At 43.3% G+C, this 11,652-nt stretch overlaps 1 protein-coding gene across 1 annotated transcript; it reads right to left on the bottom strand.

Moving 5' to 3' along the window:
- Positions 1-8,496: 8,496 nt before the first annotated feature.
- On the bottom strand, positions 8,497-10,372 carry LOC306743930 (acidic mammalian chitinase-like; the record flags this gene model as incomplete). Its single annotated transcript, XM_079226493.1, has 8 exons — positions 8,497-8,548; positions 8,662-8,776; positions 8,964-9,096; positions 9,221-9,337; positions 9,479-9,661; positions 9,749-9,872; positions 9,964-10,088; positions 10,217-10,372. 8 exons carry the CDS (start codon positions 10,370-10,372, stop codon positions 8,497-8,499), a joined length of 1,005 nt encoding a protein of 334 aa, XP_079082619.1.
- Positions 10,373-11,652: the final 1,280 nt, after the last annotated feature.

The raw sequence follows: 11,652 nt of genomic DNA, 5'->3' as shown, positions 1-11,652 counted from the left end.
TGTGGGTCATAAGGGTTGGGGTTTAAGCCATCTTCCTTTCCTTCACAGGAGTTTGCAGTATGTGTCGGAGTGGTTGTGGGAGTGGTTTTGGTATTGATTGTTATTGTGTTAGTGGGAATGGTTGTGGGAGTTGTGGTTGTGCTAGTTGTAGCTTTTGTGGCGGTTGTTGTGGGAGATGTGGTGGTGGTAGTGGGAACTGTATTGGGATGGACGCAGGACTTCTCGTATTGGCTATATACCAAATTTGATGCACATTTCATGATGTAATTTCTTCCACCTACACAGCTGTAATAAGAATGTGGGTCATAAGGGTTGGGGTTTAAGCCATCATCCTTTCCTTCACAGGGGTTTGCAGTATGTGTCGGAGTGGTTGTGGGAGTTGTGGTTGTGCTAGTTGTAGCTTTAGTGGTGGTTGTTGTGGGAGATGTGGTGGTGGTAGTGGGAGCTGTATTGGGATAGACACAGGACTTGTGATATTGGCTGTATACCAAATTTGATGTGCATTTTATGATGGACGTTCTTCCACCTACACAGCTGTAATAAGAATGTGGGTCATAAGGGTTGGGGTTTAAGCCATCTTCCTTTCCTTCACAGGAGTCTGCAGTATGTGTCGGAGTGGTTGTGGGAGTGGTTTTGGTATTGGTTGTTATTGTGTTAGTGGGAATGGTTGTGGGAGTTGTGGTTGTGCTAGTTGTAGCTTTCGTGGCGGTTGTTGTGGGAGATGTGGTGGTGGTAGTGGGAACTGTATTGGGATGGACGCAGGACTTCTCGTATTGGCTATATACCAAATTTGATGCACATTTCATGATGTAATTTCTTCCACCTACACAGCTGTAATAAGAATGTGGGTCATAAGGGTTGGGGTTTAAGCCATCTTCCTTTCCTTCACAGGGGTTTGCAGTATGTGTCGGAGTGGTTGTGGGAGTTGTGGTTGTGCTAGTTGTAGCTTTAGTGGTGGTTGTTGTGGGAGATGTGGTGGTGGTAGTGGGAGCTGTATTGGGATAGACACAGGATTTGTGATATTGGCTGTATACCAAATTTGATGTGCATTTTATGATGGACGTTCTTCCACCTACACAGCTGTAATAAGAATGTGGGTCATAAGGGTTGGGGTTTAAGCCATCTTCCTTTCCTTCACAGGAGTTTGCAGTATGTGTCGGAGTGGTTGTGGGAGTGGTTTTGGTATTGATTGTTATTGTGTTAGTGGGAATGGTTGTGGGAGTTGTGGTTGTGCTAGTTGTAGCTTTCGTGGCGGTTGTTGTGGGAGATGTGGTGGTGGTAGTGGGAACTGTATTGGGATGGACGCAGGACTTCTCGTATTGGCTATATACCAAATTTGATGCACATTTCATGATGTAATTTCTTCCACCTACACAGCTGTAATAAGAATGTGGGTCATAAGGGTTGGGGTTTAAGCCATCATCCTTTCCTTCACAGGGGTTTGCAGTATGTGTCGGAGTGGTTGTGGGAGTTGTGGTTGTGCTAGTTGTAGCTTTCGTGGTGGTTGTTGTAGGAGATGTGGTGGTGGTAGTGGGAACTGTATTGGGATAGACGCAGGACTTCTCATATTGGCTATATACCAAATGTGATGCACATTTCATGATGTAATTTCTTCCACCTACACAGATGTAATAAGAATGTGGGTCATAAGGGTTGGGGTTTAAGCCATCATTCTTTCCTTCACAGGGGTTTGCAGTATGTGTCGGAGTGGTTGTGGTGTTGGTATTGGTTGTTATTGTGGTAGTGGGAGTAGTTGTGGGAGTTGTGGTTGTGCTAGTTGTAGCTTTAGTGGTGGTTGTTGTGGGAGATGTGGTGGTGGTAGTGGGAGCTGTATTGGGATAGACACAGGACTTGTGATATTGGCTGTATACCAAATTTGATGTGCATTTTATGATGGACGTTCTTCCACCTACACAGCTGTAATAAGAATGTGGGTCATAAGGGTTGGGGTTTAAGCCATCTTCCTTTCCTTCACAGGAGTCTGCAGTATGTGTCGGAGTGGTTGTGGGAGTGGTTTTGGTATTGGTTGTTATTGTGTTAGTGGGAATGGTTGTGGGAGTTGTGGTTGTGCTAGTTGTAGCTTTCGTGGCGGTTGTTGTGGGAGATGTGGTGGTGGTAGTGGGAACTGTATTGGGATGGACGCAGGACTTCTCGTATTGGCTATATACCAAATTTGATGCACATTTCATGATGTAATTTCTTCCACCTACACAGCTGTAATAAGAATGCGGGTCATAAGGGTTGGGGTTTAAGCCATCATCCTTTCCTTCACAGGGGTTTGCAGTATGTGTCGGAGTGGTTGTGGGAGTTGTGGTTGTGCTAGTTGTAGCTTTAGTGGTGGTTGTTGTGGGAGATGTGGTGGTGGTAGTGGGAGCTGTATTGGGATAGACACAGGATTTGTGATATTGGCTGTATACCAAATTTGATGTGCATTTTATGATGGACGTTCTTCCACCTACACAGCTGTAATAAGAATGTGGGTCATAAGGGTTGGGGTTTAAGCCATCTTCCTTTCCTTCACAGGAGTTTGCAGTATGTGTCGGAGTGGTTGTGGGAGTGGTTTTGGTATTGATTGTTATTGTGTTAGTGGGAATGGTTGTGGGAGTTGTGGTTGTGCTAGTTGTAGCTTTTGTGGCGGTTGTTGTGGGAGATGTGGTGGTGGTAGTGGGAACTGTATTGGGATAGACGCAGGACTTCTCGTATTGGCTATATACCAAATTTGATGCACATCTCATGATGTAATTTCTTCCACCTACACAGCTGTAATAAGAATGTGGGTCATAAGGGTTGGGGTTTAAGCCATCATTCTTTCCTTCACAGGGGTTTGCAGTATGTGTCGGAGTGGTTGTGGTGTTGGTATTGGTTGTTATTGTGGTAGTGGGAGTAGTTGTGGGAGTTGTGGTTGTGCTAGTTGTAGCTTTAGTGGTGGTTGTTGTGGGAGATGTGGTGGTGGTAGTGGGAGCTGTATTGGGATAGACACAGGACTTGTGATATTGGCTGTATACCAAATTTGATGTGCATTTTATGATGGACGTTCTTCCACCTACACAGCTGTAATAAGAATGTGGGTCATAAGGGTTGGGGTTTAAGCCATCTTCCTTTCCTTCACAGGAGTTTGCAGTATGTGTCGGAGTGGTTGTGGGAGTGGTTTTGGTATTGATTGTTATTGTGTTAGTGGGAATGGTTGTGGGAGTTGTGGTTGTGCTAGTTGTAGCTTTCGTGGCGGTTGTTGTGGGAAATGTGGTGGTGGTAGTGGGAACTGTATTGGGATGGACGCAGGACTTCTCGTATTGGCTATATACCAAATTTGATGCACATTTCATGATGTAATTTCTTCCACCTACACAGCTGTAATAAGAATGTGGGTCATAAGGGTTGGGGTTTAAGCCATCATCCTTTCCTACACAGGGGTTTGCAGTATGTGTCGGAGTGGTTGTGGTGTTGGTATTGGTTGTTATTGTGGTAGTAGGAGTGGTTGTGGGAGTTGTGGTTGTGCTAGTTGTAGCTTTAGTGGTGGTTGTTGTGGGAGATGTGGTGGTGGTAGTGGGAGCTGTATTGGGATAGACACAGGACTTGTGATATTGGCTGTATACCAAATTTGATGTGCATTTTATGATGGACGTTCTTCCACCTACACAGCTGTAATAAGAATGTGGGTCATAAGGGTTGGGGTTTAAGCCATCTTCCTTTCCTTCACAGGAGTCTGCAGTATGTGTCGGAGTGGTTGTGGGAGTGGTTTTGGTATTGGTTGTTATTGTGTTAGTGGGAATGGTTGTGGGAGTTGTGGTTGTGCTAGTTGTAGCTTTAGTGGTGGTTGTTGTGGGAGATGTGGTGGTGGTAGTGGGAACTGTATTGGGATAGACGCAGGACTTCTCGTATTGGCTATATACCAAATTTGATGCACATTTCATGATGTAATTTCTTCCACCTACACAGCTGTAATAAGAATGTGGGTCATAAGGGTTGGGGTTTAAGCCATCATTCTTTCCTTCACAGGGGTTTGCAGTATGTGTCGGAGTGGTTGTGGTGTTGGTATTGGTTGTTATTGTGGTAGTGGGAGTAGTTGTGGGAGTTGTGGTTGTGCTAGTTGTAGCTTTAGTGGTGGTTGTTGTGGGAGATGTGGTGGTGGTAGTGGGAGCTGTATTGGGATAGACACAGGACTTGTGATATTGGCTGTATACCAAATTTGATGTGCATTTTATGATGGACGTTCTTCCACCTACACAGCTGTAATAAGAATGTGGGTCATAAGGGTTGGGGTTTAAGCCATCTTCCTTTCCTTCACAGGAGTTTGCAGTATGTGTCGGAGTGGTTGTGGGAGTGGTTTTGGTATTGATTGTTATTGTGTTAGTGGGAATGGTTGTGGGAGTTGTGGTTGTGCTAGTTGTAGCTTTTGTGGCGGTTGTTGTGGGAGATGTGGTGGTGGTAGTGGGAACTGTATTGGGATAGACGCAGGACTTCTCGTATTGGCTATATACCAAATTTGATGCACATTTCATGATGTAATTTCTTCCACCTACACAGCTGTAATAAGAATGTGGGTCATAAGGGTTGGGGTTTAAGCCATCTTCCTTTCCTTCACAGGAGTTTGCAGTATGTGTCGGAGTGGTTGTGGGAGTGGTTTTGGTATTGATTGTTATTGTGTTAGTGGGAATGGTTGTGGGAGTTGTGGTTGTGCTAGTTGTAGCTTTCGTGGTGGTTGTTGTGGGAGATGTGGTGGTGGTAGTGGGAACTGTATTGGGATAGACGCAGGACTTCTCGTATTGGCTATATACCAAATTTGATGCACATTTCATGATGTAATTTCTTCCACCTACACAGCTGTAATAAGAATGTGGGTCATAAGGGTTGGGGTTTAAGCCATCATTCTTTCCTTCACAGGGGTTTGCAGTATGTGTCGGAGTGGTTGTGGTGTTGGTATTGGTTGTTATTGTGGTAGTGGGAGTGGTTGTGGGAGTTGTGGTTGTGCTAGTTGTAGCTTTAGTGGTGGTTGTTGTGGGAGATGTGGTGGTGGTAGTGGGAACTGTATTGGGATAGACGCAGGACTTCTCGTATTGGCTATATACCAAATTTGATGCACATTTCATGATGTAATTTCTTCCACCTACACAGCTGTAATAAGAATGTGGGTCATAAGGGTTGGGGTTTAAGCCATCATTCTTTCCTTCACAGGGGTTTGCAGTATGTGTCGGAGTGGTTGTGGTTTTGGTATTGGTTGTTATTGTGTTAGTGGGAATGGTTGTGGGAGTTGTGGTTGTGCTAGTTGTAGCTTTAGTGGTGGTTGTTGTGGGAGATGTGGTGGTGGTAGTGGGAACTGTATTGGGATAGACGCAGGACTTCTCGTATTGGCTATATACCAAATTTGATGCACATTTCATGATGGACGTTCTTCCACCTACACAGCTGTAATAAGAATGTGGGTCATAAGGGTTGGGGTTTAAGCCATCTTCCTTTCCTTCACAGGAGTTTGCAGTATGTGTCGGAGTGGTTGTGGGAGTGGTTTTGGTATTGATTGTTATTGTGTTAGTGGGAATGGTTGTGGGAGTTGTGGTTGTGCTAGTTGTAGCTTTTGTGGCGGTTGTTGTGGGAGATGTGGTGGTGGTAGTGGGAACTGTATTGGGATAGACGCAGGACTTCTCGTATTGGCTATATACCAAATTTGATGCACATTTCATGATGTAATTTCTTCCACCTACACAGCTGTAATAAGAATGTGGGTCATAAGGGTTGGGGTTTAAGCCATCATCCTTTCCTTCACAGGGGTTTGCAGTATGTGTCGGAGTGGTTGTGGTGTTGGTATTGGTTGTTATTGTGGTAGTAGGAGTGGTTGTGGGAGTTGTGGTTGTGCTAGTTGTAGCTTTAGTGGTGGTTGTTGTGGGAGATGTGGTGGTGGTAGTGGGAGCTGTATTGGGATAGACACAGGACTTGTGATATTGGCTGTATACCAAATTTGATGTGCATTTTATGATGGACGTTCTTCCACCTACACAACTGTAATAAGAATGTGGGTCATAAGGGTTGGGGTTTAAGCCATCTTCCTTTCCTTCACAGGAGTTTGCAGTATGTGTCGGAGTGGTTGTGGGAGTGGTTTTGGTATTGATTGTTATTGTGTTAGTGGGAATGGTTGTGGGAGTTGTGGTTGTGCTAGTTGTAGCTTTTGTGGCGGTTGTTGTGGGAGATGTGGTGGTGGTAGTGGGAACTGTATTGGGATAGACGCAGGACTTCTCGTATTGGCTATATACCAAATGTGATGCACATTTCATGATGTAATTTCTTCCACCTACACAGCTGTAATAAGAATGTGGGTCATAAGGGTTGGGGTTTAAGCCATCTTCCTTTCCTTCACAGGAGTTTGCAGTATGTGTCGGAGTGGTTGTGGGAGTGGTTTTGGTATTGATTGTTATTGTGTTAGTGGGAATGGTTGTGGGAGTTGTGGTTGTGCTAGTTGTAGCTTTCGTGGTGGTTGTTGTGGGAGATGTGGTGGTGGTAGTGGGAACTGTATTGGGATAGACGCAGGACTTCTCGTATTGGCTATATACCAAATTTGATGCACATTTCATGATGTAATTTCTTCCACCTACACAGCTGTAATAAGAATGTGGGTCATAAGGGTTGGGGTTTAAGCCATCATTCTTTCCTTCACAGGGGTTTGCAGTATGTGTCGGAGTGGTTGTGGTTTTGGTATTGGTTGTTATTGTGTTAGTGGGAATGGTTGTGGGAGTTGTGGTTGTGCTAGTTGTAGCTTTAGTGGTGGTTGTTGTGGGAGATGTGGTGGTGGTAGTGGGAACTGTATTGGGATAGACGCAGGACTTCTCGTATTGGCTATATACCAAATTTGATGCACATTTCATGATGGACGTTCTTCCACCTACACAGCTGTAATAAGAATGTGGGTCATAAGGGTTGGGGTTTAAGCCATCTTCCTTTCCTTCACAGGAGTTTGCAGTATGTGTCGGAGTGGTTGTGGGAGTGGTTTTGGTATTGATTGTTATTGTGTTAGTGGGAATGGTTGTGGGAGTTGTGGTTGTGCTAGTTGTAGCTTTTGTGGCGGTTGTTGTGGGAGATGTGGTGGTGGTAGTGGGAACTGTATTGGGATAGACGCAGGACTTCTCGTATTGGCTATATACCAAATTTGATGCACATTTCATGATGTAATTTCTTCCACCTACACAGCTGTAATAAGAATGTGGGTCATAAGGGTTGGGGTTTAAGCCATCATCCTTTCCTTCACAGGGGTTTGCAGTATGTGTCGGAGTGGTTGTGGTGTTGGTATTGGTTGTTATTGTGGTAGTGGGAGTAGTTGTGGGAGTTGTGGTTGTGCTAGTTGTAGCTTTAGTGGTGGTTGTTGTGGGAGATGTGGTGGTGGTAGTGGGAACTGTATTGGGATAGACGCAGGACTTCTCGTATTGGCTATACACCAAATTTGATGCACATTTCATGATGTAATTTCTTCCACCTACACAGCTGTAATAAGAATGTGGGTCAAAAGGGTTAGGGTTCAAGCCATCATCCTTTCCTTCACAGGGGTTTGCAGTACGTGTCGGAGTGGTTGTGGTGTTGGTATTGGTTGTTATTGTGGTAGTGGGAGTGGTTGTGGGAGTTGTGGTTGTGCTAGTTGTAGCTTTAGTGGTGGTTGTTGTGGGAGATGTGGTGGTGGTAGTGGGAGCTGTATTGGGATAGACACAGGACTTGTGATATTGGCTGTATACCAAATTTGATGTGCATTTTATGATGGACGTTCTTCCACCTACACAGCTGCAATAAGAATGTGGGTCATAAGGGTTGGGGTTTAAGCCATCTTCCTTTCCTTCACAGGAGTTTGCAGTATGTGTCGGAGTGGTTGTGGGAGTGGTTTTGGTATTGATTGTTATTGTGTTAGTGGGAATGGTTGTGGGAGTTGTGGTTGTGCTAGTTGTAGCTTTCGTGGCGGTTGTTGTGGGAGATGTGGTGGTGGTAGTGGGAACTGAATTGGGATAGACGCAGGACTTCTCGTATTGGCTATATACCAAATTTGATGCACATTTCATGATGTAATTTCTTCCACCTACACAGCTGTAATAAGAATGTGGGTCATAAGGGTTCGGGGTTAAGCCATCATCCTTTCCTTCACAGGAGTTTGCAGTATGTGTTGGAGTGGTTGTGGTGTTGGTATTGGTTGTTATTGTGGTAGTGGTTGTGGGAGTTGTGGTTGTGCTAGTTGTAGCTTTAGTGGTGGTTGTTGTGGGAGATGTGGTGGTGGTAGTGGGAGCTGTATTGGGATAGACGCAGGACTTCTCGTATTGGCTATATACTAAATTTGATGCACATTTCATTATGTAAGTTCTTCCACTTACACAGTTGTAAAAAGAATGTGGGTTATCAGGGTTGGGGTTTAAGCCATCATCCTTTCCTTCACAGGGGTTTGCAGTATGTGTCGGAGAGGTTGTGGGAGTGGTGTTGGTTGTTATTGTGGTTTTGGGAGTTGTGGTTGTGCTAGTTGTAGCTCTAGTACTAGTTTTAGCTTTTGTGGTGGTTGTTGTGGGAGATGTCGTGGTGGTGGTAGTGGGAGCTGTATTGGGATAGACACAGGACTTGTGGTATTGGCTATATACCAAATTCGATGTGCATTTTATGATGGAAGTTCTTCCACCTACACAGCTGTAATAAGAATGTGGGTCATACTGGTTTGGGTTTAACCCATCATCCTTTCCTTTACAGGGGTTTGCAATATCTTTCTTGGTAGCTTCAGTTTTTATGGTTTTGGCAGTTGGAGTTGTTGGAAAAAGGCCTGGAAAACCTAAAAGAAAGATTCAGATGTTGTGTTAGTTGCTCTTTTGCACTGTTTAACCTTCAACATCCACACATTTTCACTATTATAATGCAATAGAAAGGATTCACAACAAATATGAAGGTATTCAATCACGTAGATAAAACACTTCCTCATCTGGACATGACAGAATATACAATTTTTGCATTTCGTTTACCTGGGACCAGGATATTATGCAGGTGGCTGATGAAGGGGTAGTTGCCTTCATTACAGAACTGTCCATCAAAGTCATCCAGGTCCAAAGACCAGACAAAGGCTCCTCCAAAGTTTTTAGTTTTTAGGTAACTAGCCTGAGAGGAACAGGGACAAACCAAAACACCTGAAGTCATGCTAACAAAATATCTGTTTAGCCAGGTCTGTGTACAACCAGTCAATTACAAGCGAATTACAGAATATAATGAAACAGATCATTACCTTAATATCAAGGCTGTATCTGTTGTCAAATCCAATCCACTGATTTCCTATGGTTGTATATGGAACTTCCTGATCATTAATCAGCTGGGTTTCAACTTTTTCAAAATAAGGGCAAATCTGAAAAACAAGTAAAACGTCACATTTAGATTCCATGTGTGACCATGAACAGAATTATTTTCAATCAAATATAGTACAACTGTTTTTCACATAAAAAGGCCTTTTGTGTAAATTAACAGCAATCTAACCTCATAGTTTTACCTCATAAAAGGCCCAGAATCCTTCATCCCCAGTGAAGCGTCTTTCTTCACTAGGACCATTGGCTGGTGCGCCAACACCACTGAATACTGTGGTAAGATTGAAAGCTCGCCCGTACGCCCCAAATCCCATGAGTAGCTTTTGGGTAGGTGCTCCCTGATCACGCCAGTACTGCATGGCATAGTCCTAAAATGTGAAGGGAAAACCCCAATGAGAAGACCCCTCTAGATAGAAAGTTGTTTCAGCAGTGAAAATCCAAATTTTTATACTCACAATGTTAGAGTAGATTTTGTCTCCTGTGTCTTGATATCCCTGGTATAAGGGGCTGTGATGTCCTGTGACACTTTCCCTGGGGCCGTGAAAGTCCATTGTCCACACATTAATAAATTCTAGGAACCTGATAAAATGCAGAAGAAGATCACTCACCAAAACATGACAAAAGCATATATTTGGATATAATGTAAAGAATCACATCAAAACAGTTTTACCTGGCAATCTGTTCAACTTCATAACTGGCATCAATGATTGCTTTCTCAGCAGAGACACTAGCAGTGACGATTAATCTGTCACGGTTAGTTGCTGTTCCTTCAGCCACAAAGGCCTCATTGAGCTCCTATACAACACAGAAACATGATTCACACTGTGTAATATAAAATGTAATATTTCCATACCTGGTATGGTATATTTCTGAATATGATTTGATATGTCTGTCTGTCTCAGATGATGAATTCAGGATCTGACCTTGCACAACTGTGTGAATCTTTGCTTGTCCTGTGGTTGGCTTCCAGCTCCTCCAGGGTACCTCCAGTCAAGGTTAAGTCCATCAAACCCATTTGCTCTCAGTAGTTTGATAGCAGAATGGATGAACTTTGCTCTCTTTCTTTGCTTTGAAACCATTTTGCTGAATCTGGTAAACATTTGAACAAAAACTGCTCTCAAGAAGGCACTCTGCAGACTGAGGGTTCAAGGGTTCTATTTTAATTGCACAAACTCAAAGTCAAACAGAAAGCACAACATCTGGTGTTCAACAAAAAATATACAGCCCTACACAATGGTCTGGTTACCATGCTTTTTGCATGTTAAGTATTTTTGAATGAGCCTTAATTGAATAATTAATTTGGTTGCAATCTGTTTAAATTGGATTTACTGCAAAGACCTGATGATTTGCAACATTAAAGGAACACTGTGTACATTGTATTGCCATCTAGTGGTTTGTGGCAGGTTGCAAACAACTAAATACCCCTCAGCTCAACCCCTCCCTTTCTAAATATGTCGGAGAATTAAGGTGACCTGGAGATAGGTATCTTTAGGATTTTAGTAGAACTAGGTTTTGGGTTTTGGAATGCATCCTTACCTCCCGAAAACGTAAACCGCGAAAGAGACAGTGTCCGCTCTCGGCTGATGTAGAAACATGGTGGTGCAAGATGGTGGACTGCGTGGATATAACGTAGATATAATGGCTTTTTCTAGGCTAAGCAAATCATGAATATTCTTAGTTTTGGCCGATTGTACGCTGATTAAAACATAGTTATGAATATTATACCTAGGTTGATAATGGTAACCCAGCATACGCAAAATAGAATACAGTACAGTGGAAACAGCTTAGAGTGATCACGTCTATCCAGGTGAAATTTATAAATATAGGTTGTTGAATATTATAACCAACTCTTGGCAATTACACTGCATTTACTCCTGCGGGCTTAATAATCATAGTCCCACAAAACTTTGGCGAGTATCTCCTCCCGCGGCGCTGCCAGCACATGCGTCAAAATACATCAAAACGTGCGGCTTGCATTGGGAATCGTGTGCTATGCTATGACTTTTCATAGAGATTCGAACGGCTGTTTCCCCAAAAAACGGTGAGAAATTGTCCCAAACACTCATCTTTGTGCCCATACTGACATAGAGAAATTATTTAAAGTTTAAAACGTTAACAACAGACTGGAGTTTATTTGCCCAATTGGGTATTTTTTGATAGCTAGCACAGTTTTCATGTAATCATTGTTTAAATTTAGGAACATTTTCGGACCTTTTCAGTCTATAATGGGTGTGTATGACACGGAACGTTCAGAGCTAGAGTGGAGAGCCAACTGCCAGAGTGAGAGGGAGCAACAGAAACTTGTAAAACAAAAACAATTTATTTTGCCTTTAGTTCCACAATTGTCACCATTGTTTGA

Source organism: Taurulus bubalis (assembly GCF_910589615.1).
Source record: "Taurulus bubalis genome assembly, chromosome: 11".
Taxonomy (NCBI): domain Eukaryota; kingdom Metazoa; phylum Chordata; class Actinopteri; order Perciformes; family Cottidae; genus Taurulus; species Taurulus bubalis.
This window is presented reverse-complemented; position numbering and strand designations above follow the sequence as displayed.